General features: G+C 42.3%; 1 protein-coding gene across 1 annotated transcript in view; it reads left to right on the forward strand.

Moving 5' to 3' along the window:
- The window catches only part of ATP6V0A2 (ATPase H+ transporting V0 subunit a2), a 33,541-nt gene extending 16,250 nt beyond the window's left edge, over positions 1–17,291 (forward strand). Inside the window, exons 11-20 of the mRNA XM_083589978.1 lie at positions 156–295; positions 4,715–4,869; positions 6,693–6,780; positions 7,716–7,834; positions 9,627–9,840; positions 11,692–11,811; positions 12,935–13,054; positions 14,437–14,554; positions 15,372–15,543; positions 15,933–17,291. Of these exons, the coding sequence (XP_083446104.1) occupies positions 156–295; positions 4,715–4,869; positions 6,693–6,780; positions 7,716–7,834; positions 9,627–9,840; positions 11,692–11,811; positions 12,935–13,054; positions 14,437–14,554; positions 15,372–15,543; positions 15,933–16,032 (1,346 nt within the window). The 3' untranslated portion in view covers positions 16,033–17,291. The remainder of the gene's footprint in view (positions 1–155; positions 296–4,714; positions 4,870–6,692; positions 6,781–7,715; positions 7,835–9,626; positions 9,841–11,691; positions 11,812–12,934; positions 13,055–14,436; positions 14,555–15,371; positions 15,544–15,932) is intronic.
- The last annotated feature ends 806 nt before the right edge of the window (positions 17,292–18,097 follow it).

Here is an 18,097-nt window from a genome sequence, read left to right on the forward strand (position 1 = left end):
TATGTTTTTCCTCCCTTCTTTCAAGGGCCAAAATGAGCCAAATTCTGGCACTTTCAAACAATGACTTAGAGTAAGCTAGCATAGGCAGCTTAGGGATACTATGCATTATGTATAGTTGCTTATAAAGCTGAAATCTTGTCCCTCTCATATTGCAGCTCTCTTCACCATCATCACCTTTCCCTTCTTATTTGCTGTGATGTTTGGAGATTGTGGACATGGTTTCATAATGTTCCTGTTTGCTTTGTTCATGGTATTATATGAAAAACACCCCAAACTCCTGCGATCACAAGACGAGGTACAGATAAAATCTTCTTCTTCTGCTGCTTCTTGTATTGTTTTCAATATTTCTATTTCTGTAAACGGCCCCTTAGTTCCCGCCCCCCACTGGAGTTTTGCTTGTGTATCCTCCGTTACCCCCGAGGATGTGGACAGGCTGCTTGGACGCGTGAAACCAACCACCTGTCTCCTTGATCCTTGCCCATCCTGGCTAATAAAAGCAAGCCGGGAAGGGCTGGGCGATGGGCTCTGCGGGGTGGTGAATGCTTCCCTCTGTGAGGGAACATTCCCAGATCCGCTGAAAGAGGCGGTCATTAAACCGCTTCTTAAAAAACCATCTTTAGACCCGGCCAGTATGGCCAACTATCGCCCAGTCTCAAATCTTCCATTCTTGGGCAAGGTGATTGAGCGCGTGGTTGCTGAACAACTCCAGGCACGCCTGGAGGATGCGGACCATTTGGATCCCTTCCAATCAGGATTCAGGCCTCATCATGGGACTGAAACTGCCTTGGTCGCGCTGGTTGATGATCTCCGGCGAGCTAGGGACAAAGGTGAGAGTTGTTTCCTAGTTCTGCTGGATCTCTCAGCGGCCTTTGATACAATCGACCATAACATCCTTCTGGACCGTCTAGAGGGGCTGGGAGCTGGGGGCACTGTTATGCAGTGGTTTCGCTCCTTCCTCCTGGGCCGTGTTCAGAAAGTGGTGGTGGGGGATGAGTGCTCAGAAATCATGTATCATCTTGCCAGAAAATATTCTGCCCCGAGTCGGGGGCGCCTATGTGTCGCTTTTATAGACCTAAAGGCTGCCTTCGACAGTATCCCAAGAAATTGCCTATGGAAGAAATTAGAGAGATGGGGCATAGATAGAAGGCTGTTATGGCTTATAACCCAATTACACCATGGGTCGTCGGCTAGAGTGAGACTCACACCGGCGGGAAACCTATCCAACGAGGTCCCAATAAATAGAGGTGTGCGCCAAGGCTGCATTTTGGCCCCACTCCTCTTCAACCTGTTTATCAGCGATATGAAGCTCTTTCTGAACGAGTCTCAAGCCAACATTCATGCCCCCCGCCTAGCTGATTTTCGCTGCCCTTTGCTCCTATATGCCGACGATGCAGCGATCCTTTCCTACTCTAGAGTTGGTTTATGCAGAGCTCTAAAGATTTTTGCGGCTTATTGCAAACTTAACCATCTGACAATTAATCATGGGAAATCTAAAGTCCTGGTCTTTACCAGGTCTCGGAAAACTTACAGCTGGAAGTTAGATGGAGTCCAATTAGAACAGGTTTTCAAATTTAAATACCTGGGAGTCTTTTTTCATTACAATCTAAGCTGGAAGCCACAGATACAGTATTTACTAAACAAAGGGAAAACAATACTTTATACTCTACTCCAATTTCTTGCGGCCGACGGAGCCTCTCACATCCCTTCTGCATTGAAGGTATACCACGCAAAAGTGGTTTCCACCCTCTGTTATGCTGCCCCGCTCTGGGCCCCAGGGTCCAATTTAACATCACTGGGGACATTGCAGAATCAGTTTCTCCGTCGTCTTCTGAAACTCCCCGTGTGTGTGAGCAATGCAGCCATACGTCTGGAGTTAAGGATTGCATCATTGGAGACTGTCATCTGGAAGCGAGTCTTTGGCTATTGGCTGTCCAGCTGGCATAGGCTTCCCGACCATTACCTTTTTCAGTGCCTCTGGCGGGACGTCTTTGTCAATCCGTGGGTAGGGAAAATCCATGCCAAACTTCTGAGCATCGGAATTTCCCCAGCGGACTCCTTAAAGATGAACTTACGCTCAGCCAAAAGCCTTATTGAGCAAAGATTAGCGGACATTGAAAATCAACACAACCTCGCCAGGGGTGGGGGTGTCTGCTCCCCCAGGTATCACGGAATAACCCCACCACTTGGCCTTCCATCATATATGTCATCTCTTTCATCAGTACCACACCGACGTGCATTTATTCGTGCAAGGTTCAATGTTTTTCCATCGAACCTGCTGAACCACAGATTTTCCAAGGGTTTGGTGTCTCCGCTATGTGTGTGTGACGGGGAAACTGTTGAATCTCTTTCACATATAATGTTCAACTGCCCCCTACATAGCGTAGCCAGGGCTAAATTCCTGGGTCCTGCTCTACTGCGCTTGGTTGGCAGGCCTGTTGAGTCACACGCCGCACTGCTTTTGCAGGATACAGATCCTTCTGTAACTCTGCAGGTGGCGAGATTTCTGAATGCGGTTATTTCACACTCAAAAACCACCAAAAACCAACAACAACATCAAAACTAATCGAACTGTTATACTGAGAGTGCATGTCGGAGTTCGTCTTCAGTTTTCCTTTTCTGTGATCTGTCCCTTGGAGCTCTCCTGGCCCCAAGCTGTCACTTGGCTCTGCTCAATGACCCACCCTTGCATCGTGGTGTTCACCTCCTGTTGTCGGATATATCTGTTTTTATGTCCCTGTGTTTTTATGTTTGTACATATTTTATGGGCTAATAGCCGTAAATAAATAAATAAAAAAATGAGTGCTCAGACCCCTGGGCCCTCACTTGTGGGGTGCCTCAGGGTTCCGTCCTCTCCCCCATGCTTTTTAACATCTATATGAAGCCACTGGGAGAGATCATCAGGGGGTTTGGACTGGGTGTCCATCAATATGCAGATGATACCCAGCTCTACCTCTCTTTCAAATCAGAACCAGTGAAGGCGGTGAAGGTCCTGTGTGAGTGCCTGGAGGCAGTTGGAGGATGGATGGCGGCTAATGGATTGAGGTTGAATCCTGACAAGACAGAAGTACTGTTTTTGGGGGACAGGGGGCGGGCTGGTGTGGAGGACTCCCTGGTCCTGAATAGGGTAACTGTGCCCCTGAAGGACCAGGTGCGCAGCCTGGGAGTCATTTTGGACTCACAGCTGTCCATGGAGGCGCAGGTCAACTCTGTGTCCAGGGCAGCTGTCTACCAACTCCACCTGGTACGCAGGCTGAGATCCTACCTGCCCGCGGACTGTCTCGCCAGAGTGGTGCATGCTCTGGTTATCTCCCGCTTGGACTACTGCAATGCGCTCTACGTGGGGCTACCTTTGAAGGTGACTCGGAAACTACAACTAATCCAGAATGCGGCAGCTAGACTGGTGACTGGGGGCGGCCGCCGAGACCACATAACACCGGTCTTGAAAGACCTACATTGGCTCCCAGTACATTTCCGAGCACAATTCAAAGTGCTGGTGTTGACCTTTAAAGCCCTAAACGGCCTCGGCCCAGTATACCTGAAGGAGCGTCTCCACCCCCATCGTTCTGCCCGGATGCTGAGGTCCAGCGCCGAGGGCCTTCTGGCGGTTCCCTCATTGCGAGAAGCAAAGCTACAGGGAACCAGGCAGAGGGCCTTCTCGGTAGTGGCGCCTGCCCTGTGGAACGCCCTCCCATCGGATGTCAAAGCGATAAATAACTACCTGACATTCAGAAGACATCTTAAGGCAGCCCTGTTCAGGGAAGTTTTTAATCTGTGATATTTTAGTGTATTTTTGGTTTTCTATGGAAGCCGCCCAGAGTGGCTGGGGAAACCCAGCCAGATGGGCGGGGTACAAATAATAAATTATTATTATTATTATTATTATCTGCCACATAGAAGGGGGAATACTTTAAGGCAGAATTGAGCAGCCTGTGTCCCTGCAGATCATGCTGAACTTCCAATTTCTGGCAGCCCTAGGCAGCATGGCCACTAGTCAGGGATGGTGGAAGCTGGACTTGAATTGCTTCTTGCGAAGGGCCCGCAGATCCTGATGCACTGCAGCTCCCATCAGCCCCGGCAGTATGGCCAGGGGTCAGGACTGGGTCAGGAATGATGGGAGTGTAGTCCAAAAACATTGCAGAAAGCCCTCCAGTTGTTTTTGGACAACTGATTGTCCTGATCATTAGCCACGCTGCCCGGGGCGGATGGAGCTGCAGTGCATCATTAGCTCCTTTTTTCTCTTGTCGATTTGGGCAAGGGAGGGCAAATCACTCATCCATTGTTGTATGGAAGGTGACAATTTCTTCTAGTGTAGAAGCACTATGTGTTGGACTCACCCAAAGGCATGCATAAACTGATGGTAAATTCTAAATAGCAGAGATGTAATTCAGCAAATCCTTATTCCTTGCTTGTGAGCTTCCTGGGGGCATCTGGCTGACCACTTTTGGAAGCTGTATGCATCCAGCAGAGCGGTTTCTTATATTTTTATGCACAAAGCACACTGCATCCTTACTAAGATTGCCTGCTTCTTCTGCTGAATTTCTACCACACATTGCAGTACCACGTAACTGAATTGTGGCATATCTGGACACTGCACCACATCAAATACATTGTTTGGAAGTGCATCAAAGCTTTTATGTGCTGCACATGTAACAAAGGGTCTTATCTTTGAAGTTCACATGGCAGTCAGTGGGCCTGTCCTTTTTAACATTTGCAGATCATGAAGATGTTTTTTCAAGGACGATACATCATCTTGCTGATGGGACTGTTTTCTGTATACACTGGCCTGATCTACAATGACTGTTTTTCAAAGTCTTTGAATATATTTGACTCCCACTGGAACGTTTCCCAAATGTTTGCTGTGGAATGGCGGTGAGTGACTCCTTTGTTAAACCCAGTGCGGTGTGAAAGCAACCTACTGAATTGAGATAGGAAGCTCAGAGGTATCTCTCCCCACTTGTGCAGTGTCCTAAACCTGTCACAGCATACTTTTCACTCATTCTACAGCAGGGGTCAGCAAACTTTTTCAGCAGCCAGCCAGTCCACTGTCCCTCAAACCTTGTGGGGGGCCAGTCTATATTTTTTTGGGGGGGGGGGAAAGAAGAAGAAAAGAATGAATTCCTATGCCCCACAAATAACCCAGAGGTGCATTTTAAATAAAAGGACACATTCTACTCCTGTAAAAACACGCTAATTCCCAGACAGTCCGCAAGCCAGATTTAGAAGGCGATTGGGCCAGATCCGGCCCCCAGGCCTTAGTTTTCCTACCCATGTTCTACGGTAAATGAAACGTGCCTCCAATTCCTGCCATTTTCATGATTAATTTTTTTAGCCTTTCTGTTCAATTATGAAGTATCTTTTGTGGTGTGCAGAATAATAAATGACTTACTGGAAAGCAACAGCCAGTAACTGCCATTCTAAAATATTGAGGTACCTTTTCTCAGTCATTTAATGAGAGGGATATGTCCTTCACATGAAGGACATATTTACTAGCTACCTGTATACTTGTTGGTGGTGCCACCACCAGGGGCTGCTCTGTTGGCATTGACCTGTGACAGGGCCTTTTCAGTAGCCATTCTATGGTTGTGGAATGCTCTCCCTGGTGAGGTGTGTTTTTCTCCATCACGATTGACTTCCAGGTGATTTTTTCTTTTTAATTCCTGTTTACTTCCAGGAGAAATTTAAAAAACATCCCTGTTTACTCAGGCATTTGACAGCTGAAAGATGCTGTTCCTGTCAAACCTGAGGTCACTGTTTTTATACATTTTTAAACATTATTCCAGTATTGATGTATTTGCCACTCTGTGCTTCTTATGGGAGAAAGATGAGATATAAATTGTATTCATTATAATTATTATACTGGAAGAAAATGGGCACTTGTTGTAGGAGCTGGCAGTTTTCATGGCTGTTACCCTTCTCACCTGTAAGCAGGAAACAATGAGAAGAGTGAAATTTATGGGGGAATGGATCAGGGCTTTCTTTGTGGTGATGTCCTCTATGGTGCAGAACTCTTTGGCCACATTAGCTCCTGGTTTTTGCCAACAGCCAAAACGTTTCATCTTTTCCAGAGCTTTCCCTGTCTGAAGATACTAGTCTGTATATATATATATTTTTTGCATCTTACAACATTATTTTTTATATGGAGTGAGTTTTAGAGTTCCTTACAACTCCCTGTCAAGCTAGTTGAGAAGCATCTCTCTCTTAATACAGTATACCAGCAACTGAAGCATGATTTACTTACACAACTGCAGCTTTGGATGGGTGCAGGAAAATAAATAAATAGATAAATGGGGAGCGGGGCAGAAACAGTTGGAAGGCGACATCTGAGATTTCATGTGACCTTCCCAGATCCGGGTAAGCAAGGCACAAGAAAAGCTCTTTCTGCACTGGCTTTTGCTGCCATGGAAATAGTTTTGAAGCCCTCCACCTTGCTCACCGGGCTCTGGGAAGGTTGCACAAGGCCTCTGGAAGGCTGTAAATACTGAGTTGGACTATTGTTCCATGTAGCCAAACATTGTGTACAGTGACTGACTGGCAGGATTTCAGATGGGAGTGTTCCCCAGCCCTACCTGCAAGATGTCACAAGATCCTTGTGGGATCTTGCGGGAGCTTCTGACAGCAAATAGCCTATTGTGGTGATACAAATATCTTTGTTCAAGTCTTAATTCTGCTATGTGCTTTTTTTTTTCTAACAGTGAGGAGGACTTGAAGAATCAGTATTTGATGTTAAATCCAAATGCGACTGGAGTGTTCATAGGACCTTATCCTTTTGGCATAGATCCGGTTAGTGTTCTTCCTTGGAGCTTCCACTGTGTGGCAACGATGACCCTATAAAGAAGAATTGGCAGTTTTATGGTTCTGAATCATAGGTCAACAGATTTACAGCTTTAATTTATGTAAATATTTCTGTTTGCTAGGATAGGCCTATAGGGTTGGCAACTCTTCCTTGCTTATTAAGGAACTGTACATGCAAAAGGTGGAGGGTTCAGTCCCTGACATCTCTGGGTGGGTCTGGGAAGAAAGTTATGCCTGAAACCCTGGAGAGCTGCTGTCAGTAGACCAGAAAATGTGGCCCTCCCAGCTGTTGCTGGACTCTACCTCCCATAATATTTTTCCGTTGACCATTCTGCTTGCGGCTAATGTGAATTGGAGCCCAACAACACCTAGACGGCCACAGGCTACTCACCCTTGGCATAGGCAATACTAGCTGGACCAAGGGCCTGTTTCTGGGATAAGGCAGCGCCCTTTGTTCCTAACAGCTTTGTCCCACAGAAGGTAGCTGATCAAAGGCACTATGTGCTATTTTTGTAAACCTCCCCCCCCCAATATTCATGTTCCCTATACCTGGTCACCTCCCACCTTTGTCAGCAAAGCCACTTAGTAACGCCCTTTTCTCATTTCAGTTTGCCCCCTTGGAACCTCTCCCTCAAAGAATTCTCAGCATAGTCTCACCTTCCTGTCTCCACAGTAGCATGATTTTCCATTTCAATGATATTATCCTGGGTGTCCCATGTTTTCTAACTTGCAAGAGAATTTAAGTTTGTTTGTAAAAGAGCTACATGGGGTTTCTTGCTTGCCTTGCATACAGGAATGCTGGAGAAGGACTCCATACTGTGCTCTATAAATCCTTGCTTGTAGTTAGAATCTGAGCCAATATCTCATTCCTCTTCCTCGGTTAAGTCTGATTCTATCTGCCTCCTCTCTCTCTCTCTTACCAGATTTGGAACCTGGCGAACAATCGTCTCAGTTTCTTGAATTCCTTCAAAATGAAAATGTCTATAATTATTGGAGTTACCCACATGACGTTTGGGGTCATCTTAGGAGGACTTAACCACTTGTAAGTGTGTGTCTTCACAGCAGAATTGCAGCAACCAAAAGCGGAATAAAGGCATAAATGCATTTTTTAAATTCCTGTTCTTACGATAAAATGAAAACAGCTCTACATAAAGCAACAAGCTGAAACTTACCAAATTATCAGTGACTATTAGTGCAAACTTTTCCATGACAATTACTATAACCTACATTCTCCCTCCAGATTTATCTTGCTGCTCCAGATTCAAAGCCTTTGCTGGGTGCTAGGTGTGTCAAAACTTTTTCTCCTTTAGCTGTTAGCAAGTTTATATCACTCCTCTGTTGTTTTCCTTCTTAGTTACATGAGGCTTGGGAAGGTTTGTACTGAGGGTCATAATGAATTGATAAGTTTTGAGAAGATTAATTTTGAGGTTTGAGATTTTTGAAGGTATATATTTATGTGATTTTAATTGGTGATTGTTGAAAACTATCAGTTTATCCAGGACAGTTGTGTACAATGGAGGTTTGAGATGAATTGCTTTGCTCTCCTCTGAAATTTTATATGTAAGGATCAAAGCCTATTGGTGAGTATCAGCTTGTTGTGTTTTATGTACAGTGGGTTTTTTTCTGGGCTATTAATATTTTTATTTTTTATAGATTTATTGTACTTGGGTTCTTTGTTAAATAACGTCTCCACTGAAAACCTTTGTGTTGAAACGCTTTGGGCATATATTGAAATATACAGTCAAGTATAGGATTTGGCCTAGTAAAGGTTTAGTGTTTGTATATAGGATAATTATTTCATTATAATAAATAATTCTGTGTTTTTAATACACCAGTTCCTTAGCTCTGTTTTTTGTTGATAGTTTTTTGTGTGTGCTTCAGTTGTTTGCAACAATTTGGTATGCCTTTTTATTCGAGGTGGGAATTTCTTGGAATAACTTTTATGTATAACCTATTTTTAAAAATCAAGTTGATGAACAAGCACAGCTATTATTCAAGATCTAGCCTACTGTTTAAGGCTCCCTAGAGCTCCCTAGCTAGCAGGGAACCTTATACATGATCTTACTCTATTTTTTAACATTATTATTATTATTATTATTATTATTATTATTATTATTATTATTATTATTATTATTCTGTCCATCTGACTGGGTTGCCCCAACCACTTTGGGCGGCTTCCAGCAAATTAAAACATCAAACACAGTAAAACACCAAACATCAAAAACTTCCCTATACAGGGCTGCCTTCAGATGTATTTTAAAAGTCAGATAGTTGTTTATTTCCTTGACATCTGACCGGGGGGGGGGGGTGTTCCACAGGGAGGGCATGACTACTGAGAAAACCCTCTACCTGGTTCCCTGTAACCTCACTTATTGCAATGAGGGAACCCCCAGAAAGCCCTCAGAGCTGGATCTCAGTGTTTGAGCTGAACAAAAGGGGTGGAAATGCTCCTTTAGGTCCACTCTGATCCCTTCCCTGCTCCTACCACCTTTCTTTCCAAGACATCTATCCTGGCAAAGAACAGTTTTCTCCTAGGTCTGTAAGTAGCAGCTTATCCAACATTGCAGAAGAGAGTTGCTGGGCAGTAAATGTGTTGGCATTCATTGTTCAGATCAGGGATGGGGTAACTGTAGTCCTGTTGTTGAGTTCCAACTTCCCACATCATGGCCCAGTGGTCAGGGATGATGGGAATTGTGGTCTAACAGCTGGAGGTTGCTTCTTTTTTCTTGGCATAGACAGTATATTTATGTATGTATAAGCTTTCTCTGTAAAACTGATTTCCACTTTGAATACAAAAAATGAAATGAAATCCACCTTTTTTCTTATTCCATCAGGCATTTCAGGAAGAAGTACAATATTTATTTGGTGTTCATTCCTCAACTTCTGTTCATTCTTTCCATCTTTGGATACCTGGTTTTTATGATCATCTATAAATGGTTGGCTTTTAGCGCGAAGAACTCTGAGACGGCTCCCAGCATTTTGATTTTGTTCATTAACATGTTCCTGTTTCCTAATAAGAGAGAACCACACATCTTTTTCGAAGGACAGGTTGGTAAGCCTTATAATCTGAAAGGTAGTCACAGAATTCCTTATCTTTGCCTGTCTCCGGTCTTGCAGTTCAGGGTTTCCTAAAGAGAAAGCAAAACGCACAACTCTTCTGCTGCATTGATTTCAAAGGAATAGTTAGGCATGTACTTAAATTTCCCCAGTTGAAATGAACAGGTCTTTAACAGTACCTAATTTAGGTTGCTTAAATGTATCTTTTCTAATGTGGCTGAAGGTGTGGGGAGTGGAGCCACTTTGGGGTATATGTACTGGGAATGTGCAGTAGTTACTGTATTTTGGAAAGAGTTAGGTAAAAGTATTACAGTGGTACCTCCAGTTGCACACAGGATCCGTTCTGGAGCTCCGATCGGATCCTGAGGAATTCACAACCAGAGGTGCCGCTTCTGTGCATGTGTGTGGCGTGGAAGAGCGCTTCTGTGCATGCGCGCGGGACAAAAGCTGGAAAAATACTTCTGGGTTTGCCGCATTCGCATCCTGAAGTCTGCGTATCCAGAGGTACCACTGTACTTGGTTCTAGGCATGTATGGAAGATAGTCTTTCCCTGTGCTGGTATTGTTGGCATCCATCTGAGACGATGGACTGCGCCTCTGGGGATGAAGTCAAACCACTGTGTTAGCAGCACCAAAGTGACCTCCCCGGGGTGCAAGCCTGGGCAGTGTGTATGTTGGAATTAGGAGGCATCTTTTTGATTCTAGAGAAAGGAATAAAATGTTCTGATAAGAGCAACACTTCTTTTTTAGCAACTCAGTATTGCATAAATGAAAAGATAAGACTAAATCAGAAGTTATTTTTTGGGTGCAGTGGCCTGGGATGAAGTGGCATATGAAAGTTGTGGCATGGAAGAAAAAGCATAAATGTGGAAATATTGTAGTGATGTATGCGAAGTATAAACAAGGCAATATTAATATGTGGTTTCCCCACATTTTTCTCTTTGCTGTTCTTTCTGCACTGATTTGGTTTTTGTCTTTGTTGTGTGTATGGAGATGCAAGTGGATGCTTTGAAAGCAAGAGAGGCAGTTGGAGAAATATATGGAATTGAACAGACAGCCATACAAAAGTGTTCATTTTAGGGCTTGTAACCCAGTTTTTAAAAAATCTTCAAATGCAGTCCTAAATACACGTATTGAGAAGTAAACCACATGGAACACAGTGAATTCTGAATAAGCATGCATAGAACTGAATCATCAATGCATAATCTCAGTTTTTAGTTAACTGATAAATTTTTACATGTGTTGCAGGAGGCATCATATTAGGAAAGTCATTTCTTCCCCTCCCTCTTCTAGGATGGTATTTGCCAGCTGCAATTTTAACACAACTTTAACTCTTTTATTTAAAAAAATCTGCCTGATTAATATGGTCACCTTGGCAGGGGATCAGAAGGGTTCTTTTTAACTATAAATAAATGTTGTGGCCTTACTTTTTATTGTATTAAAATTAATAAGGTATAAAAAGTAAATGGGGAAAAAACCCCAATTCCAAACTGGCATTTAAGTCAGTTGTCATGCAAATCCTTTTCCTGCAAAGAATTGACACGCGTCTGAATCCTTTCAGTAATGTATATGCCAAAGGTGGGGAACCTGTGGTCCTCCAGGTGTTGTTGGAACCAAGTCCCATTAGCTCTATTTCCAGCATTCAGGGATTGTGGGAGTTGTAGTTTAGTGATTCCTGGAGATGTCCACAGATTCTCCACCCTTCAGGGCACTGGGGGAACTGTCGCATTCTGAGGCACGGCAGTTGCCATTAGGAGAGTTTTAGTGGTTTTGTGTAGGGAGGAGGGAATCAGCCTCCATATAAAACAGCTTTGTCTTTTTTGCCTCCTCTCTTTCAAAACAGATGGTTCTACAGAAATTTCTCCTGTCTGTTGCTGTGCTTTCAGTTCCAGTGCTGCTTTTTGGAAAACCACTTTATTTATACTGGTTGAGCAATGGAGGCCAAAGCATCGGGGCATACAGAGTATGTATTGGAAATAACTGCCTATGGTAGCTTGTGTGTTATAAGATTGGCAAAATCCTTCTTCCAATTAAATGTATGTTCTCTGAATTAGTTTGATGGCTCTGTAAACACGTGTTCTTTTTGGTTAAGGGGCAAGGAAAAAAGGATAAGAATAAACACCATTTTGTTACAGAAAAGGACAAATATATGTTTCCAAGCCAAAAGTAATAAAATGAAGTTCTGTAACAGTGTAGCCCAATTGACCAGCCTATGACTACAGGCAGAGGTTGCGTTCCTGGGTATCGCACACATATGTGAAATCATGTATAGTGGGGATCACCGTCTAAAAGCCAAACTACTCTAAAAACCCACCTAACTTCACGACAATTGTTCTCTCCAAATCTCCTTTCTCAAACTCCAACTCTCCACAGCCTGAAATATCAGTGCAAAGGGTCATAGGATTGCTAACCATTTTCTTGCTCTTTTTGCACCATTTTGGCCATTTCCCCACTGTTTTTGGGCCATTTTTGTCTTTTTTGTGGCTTTTTGCTGTTTAAATTGATTTTATTTATTTCCTGGCAATGTGCAGGTGCGGTCACGCATGTGTTAAACACATGAAAGTGGGGAGACACCTGTATTATTATTATTATTATTATTATTATTATTATTATTATTATTATTATTATTATTATTATTATTATTATTATTATTATTATTATTATTAAAAAAGCAAGGATTGCCAAGCTGGCCCACATATTGACATGACCCTTACCAGTTGTTGATCTTGTGAACCGTCATTCTGCTGTGAGGCTGTTTTTGGCCCTTGAGGTCTTGCTAAGTTGTGCCACTGGGAGGGTTCCCTAAAGTGCAGCTAATTCTTACTCTTCACACACTATAAAAGCAACCTTAATTCAGTAGAGGGTTGTCGGTAGAGTGTGTTTCAGCTCTCAAAAATTTGGGTAGCACTGAGATAGAAATACAGAAGGCTTCATTGCATTTTAAAAAGTTGGTCACCTTTCTTGAGAACTAAATCTTTAGCACTTGGGTTTTTGGGGGGCTGGTGGAGATGGCTTGCATGGTTGCTGTAATCCAACTTGAGGTGGGGTGAGTGATACAATTCAATTTTTTATTTTAAATTCTCCAGAAAGGCTACCGGTTAGTACGAAAAGAAAGTGAAGAAGAAATTGCTCTGCTGAGAACTCATGATATTGAAGAAGGAAGCAGCTCTTTGGACCACAGGCACAAAGATGAGGAGAAAGAAGAGGTAGATGTGTGTGTTTCGCAAACACTGCCTGTAGTTTGGAGCTATGTAAAAGGAATCCTCTTAGTGCAGCACAGGGCATGTTCCCCTTCCCCTTCAGTTTGTGGTGTTATATTTCTTTTGGAAGGACCACCTTTGTGGCTTGTATGCATTTATCAGCAATCTGCAAGACTGCAACATGTGATGTTACATAATCTCTCACAGGCCACCTACAGGATGCTGGCTCTTATTTCAAACCCCTCCTCAAAACACCCTCTTTAGGGTGTCCTGCACCCTGGCATTTAAATTAATGCATATCCCCCTGCATTTACCCTTGCCCATAAATCCCTTCCTCTCTTTCAGTTGCCTCTCCCTGTGTTAAATTTTAGATTGTAAGCTCCTTGGGGAAGGGACCTGTCATCTTGTAATTTGTTACTGTGTTGTGCTGGGCTTATTGAGGGTGCTATCTAAATATACCCTAGAAAACTTCTAGCAATAGTTTTTTCAAATGTTCTGCCTCCAGAGAGCCTTTTCATGCTGAGTTGACTACTCTAGAACTACTGCGTATTGCAGAGGATTCAGGATAGTGTTGCATGATTGACACAGCATGCTGTGAAGCCTCTACGGTCCCATGCATGGAGTATGTGCCTAAGATAAAACCTAATGCTTCTCTGTGCTTTTTTGGGGCAGTGAGGGTAAAAACAAGGGACGTGGGTGGCGCTGTGGGTTAAACTACAGAGCCTAGGATTTGCCGATCAGAAGGTCGGCGGTTCGAATCCCCGCAACGGGGTGAGCTCCCGTTGCTCGGTCCCTGCTCCTGCCCACCTAGCAGTTCAAAAGCACTTCAAAGTCAAGTAGATAAATAGGTACCACTCTGGCGGGAAGGTAAACGGCGTTTCCGTGCGCTGCTCTGGTTCACCAGAAGTGGCTTAGTCATGCTGGCCACATAACCCGGAAGCTGTACACCGGCTCCCTTGGCCAATAAAGTGAGATGAGCGCTGTAACCCCAGAGTCGCCCATGACTGGACCTAATGGTCAGGGGTCCCTTTACCTTTACATTAAGGGTAAAAACTGCCCAAGGAATACCAGTTAAAAACACCATAGAGCAAGTCCAGACAGGCTGAGACGTGGCAATGCACATTACTGTCTACACTGGCTGGCAACAGCTCTCCAGGATTGTAGGCAGGATTTTCTCCCAGCCCTATTTGGAGATGCTGGCGATTAAACCTGGGACCTTCTGCTTGGTCCTTCCTGATACCCAACCAAGTCATACTCTGTAGGCCTGTCGATCTCAGTGGGTCTACTCTGAATATGACTAGCACTGGAGACCACCTACTGAAATGAATTTGATGTGTCCCGGGAATTCTAAAGTACATCTGTATGGTTTACATATTATTTTGCTTTAGTTTAACTTTACAGATGTATTCATGGATCAAGCTATCCATACCATTGAATACTGTCTAGGATGCATCTCCAACTCTGCTTCATACCTCAGGCTCTGGGCTCTTAGTTTGGCCCATGCACGTAAGTATCCTGCATGCAGTCTCAAAGCTCTATTTTCTTGTTCCCACCTTGGTTCTTTAGGAGTCTCCCCCCTGCTTTTGATTTTAAAACAAATATAAAACGTATTTAATTCTAATGTGCACATTCATTGTTCAGACATAATAAAAATTGGTTTCCTACTATGTGAATGGATTGCATGAATTCAACCCTTCTTTCTCCTCTTTCCATACTGCAAGGACATTGGAAGCATCCATTTTCAGCTTTAAACTATAATCATTGTTCCCTATAATGTATGAACTTGGAGAACTGTGGTATATTGAAGCTGTGGTTAGTAAAGAGGCCAGAATCTGAAACCATGGTTTGACCTCAGCTTTTTTTTACATAAGTTTTTATTAAAATATTTTTCATGAGTAACAAAAGTATATTCAGTGTTCAAATGGTAGAGTTCAAATCATACGGTTCAATTACATTCAGCATGATACATTGTTGGTATGGGCAGTATTGGGTTGAAGGTGAAGAAGCAAACTGCATTTCCCTAAATTTAGACACCATAGGAAATACACTTAACTTAAAAGCGGAAGCAAATCTTCCAGTCTCGCCAGTATGAAGTGGGGACAACAGATCATGCAAGCTAAGAGCTTTCCACAGCTCATCCACATAGTCCAAAGCCATAGTTTCCTGTTGCGTCTGAACAGGGCATGATTAAGGTATTACATCTTCAACTGCTTTTAATAATGAGAAATGTGTCCCTGGCAAAATTACTTGTCCTTTAGGCATGCCATGTGGTAAAGTATTAAAAAGCAGGATTTGGGACAGTTTATTGTGTTTTTATTTTTAGAATTATCAGAAGTCCTCTGGGCAATGATCATGAGAGTGGGCCTTCGCGTGGATGCGACTTATGGGATCATCCTTCTGATACCAGTTTCAGCCTTATTTATGGTTCTAACAATATTCATTCTTTTAGTCATGGAAGGTCTTTCTGCTTTTCTACATGCTGTACGACTTCACTGGTATGTGTCTTCCTTTTAATATTCTTAAAATAATAATAGTTTTTATTATTGCTTGTTAGCTGCCCTGAGCCCGGCCTTGGCTGGGGAGGGTGGGGTATAAATAAATAAATAAAATTTATTATTATTATTATTATTATTATTATTATTTATTAATATATACGTGTGTGTGTGGCTTGCTAGCAAAACATTTTGGATTTTTTAATTAAAAAATGTAAAGCTTAATTTTTATTTTTATTTTTAAAGTAAATGAATCCTTTATTGACATCAAGTATTTTCCACTTGAAAGTAATTATTCATTGTGGATTCGATTCAGAGCATGTTTGCCTAGCAGCTTTGAACGGGGTCCATGTGATTGCCTTTATCTTAATGTAGTGCTTTTCTTCTTACAGGGTAGAATTTCAGAACAAGTTCTACGCAGGCGAAGGATACAAGTTCACACCTTTCTCCTTTCAAGACATTTCTTTACATTGTAATAGATACATTGCATAGTTTGGCTGCTGTAGTCAGTACATCTCTAGAGTTGTTTGAAAATAATCATATACCTATTTGTCATTCTTGTACAGTTCATTTTAGAAAAGAACAACACTGATTGCCTTACAATGCAGCCAAATAATTTTGTAATATATAACCTCACATTTGGATTTTGCTAACGTGGATTTCTGGTAAATAGTCATAAAAATGTCTGTGTTTTCCAGTCATGAGCACATATAAATTGATTTTAAAACTGATTCTAAATATCTCATTGCTGCTTTTAAAAATGCTGCAGGTATTTTTAAGAGCAGTTTGTTTTCTTTTGTAAACCCTTACAGTGCATCCGATATGCCCTTAACTGGAAGTAAGCCCCATTGAACCCGAGTTCAGTACTGAAAAATGCCTTGTCATTCTGCCTTGTCATTCCTGTTAGTACTACTGCACCTTCATGATTACTCATAGATCAGAAAATCAGGCAGCAGCTGAGAACGAAGTTGCTTACCTTTCAGTATTTACAGGAAACTATTAAGACTTTGTTATGCAGTCTAAGACATGGGCTAAGATATTGTTTAAAAGCTTTTTGCCTCTGGTTTGAGCAAGAGCTATGCTATTTTTTTGCCATTGCACATCCTACATTTTGAATATAAGAGGAAAGATTTGAAAGCCATGCCAGCTTTTGGATTCACTAAAAAACTTGGAAGCCTGTGGCCTTGAATTTTTTAAGGAAATGCCTGTTAAGTTGACCAAGGAGCAAGTTATAGGGGCTCACAGTGATTCTCTTCCAATATTGCTACTTGAAATTATTTTGCAAGGTATTAAATATTCTAATTTAACTCCTGGTGGAACTTAAACTTCATTTGCTTAAATGAAAAAAAGATTCCTTGAAATTAAGTATATGCTTATGTAAGTTTCTTCAGTATTGCAGCCTGGATATCCCCATACCTTTTGTTCAGTGTTGAATGGCAAACTACCTGAGTTAGTACAAGTTCCCAGAAAACAATTACACACTCCATTTATGCACATCATTCCATTGCTGGAACTTAATACTTGCAAAATCAGGTTCTAGTTTAATTTTGTTTTTGACACAGCAGTGAATTTGAATGAAACTTGTTTATACTCGGTGAAGACAGCTACCTTTTAAAAGTTTTTTTTTTTAAATTTCAAAATGAAAATGGAGGTATTTCACCTTACTGAGTTTTATAATTGCCAGCAGAATAAATCTAGCCTTCTTTCATATTCATCTTAAATAAAAGCTAATCACTCATTTTGAGAACAAACATTGTGCCTGTTAAATTGTAGCTTGCAATGAATTGTGATGGTGATGATTTAAACCTCTGGGGAACCAAGCTGTGGGGGAAATGAGGATATGAGTCCCTAGAGAAAATGATTGGATGAGAATGGGTGAATACAAGAGGTGGGAGGAGAACTATTATTGTAGGGATGGTGGCAGGATGAGAGTGGGTTGTATTGTTCAGGAAATATAATCATTACAATGGATACAAGAGACTGCCCAGTAAAAAACATCACATCCTCAGATTAATGTAGTCTGGAACCAGTCTGGTGTAACACCTTAATGGTTAAATTCTCCCTTGTCACCCTGATAATCTACTAAAGAAATGGAAGAAAAAGAATGGGCTACTCTGGTTGTGAGTAGAGGTGGATGGTGTCTTCAATGTGTGTGTGTGTGTGTGTGTGTGTGTGTGTGTGTGTGTGTGTGTAAAACTCATTGTGCAGAAAAAGGGGTCTGGGTTAAAGGCAGATCTACATGGATCCTCCACTTTTTAAAAAATAACTCCAACAAATCCAGTGTCAAAACACATCTGGAAGGCACGCCTGCAGACTGGACTATAAAAAAAGTGGATCCAACACTGCAGCACCACAAAAACATGGATCCTCATGAATTCATATGATTTTTATATTGAAACAAAATAAAAACACCATGATACTCTACACCATGGGTGTCAAACACAAGGCCCGCGGGCCAGACCTCGTCATGTGGCCCGTGTAGCCGCCGCCGGCTGCCAGCCTTCACCTTTTATTCTCGCTTTTTTTTTTGACACAAGAAAGCCGCCTCTTCAGCGCA

This window comes from Podarcis filfolensis (assembly GCF_964270895.1).
Source record: "Podarcis filfolensis genome assembly, chromosome: 16".
Taxonomy (NCBI): domain Eukaryota; kingdom Metazoa; phylum Chordata; class Lepidosauria; order Squamata; family Lacertidae; genus Podarcis; species Podarcis filfolensis.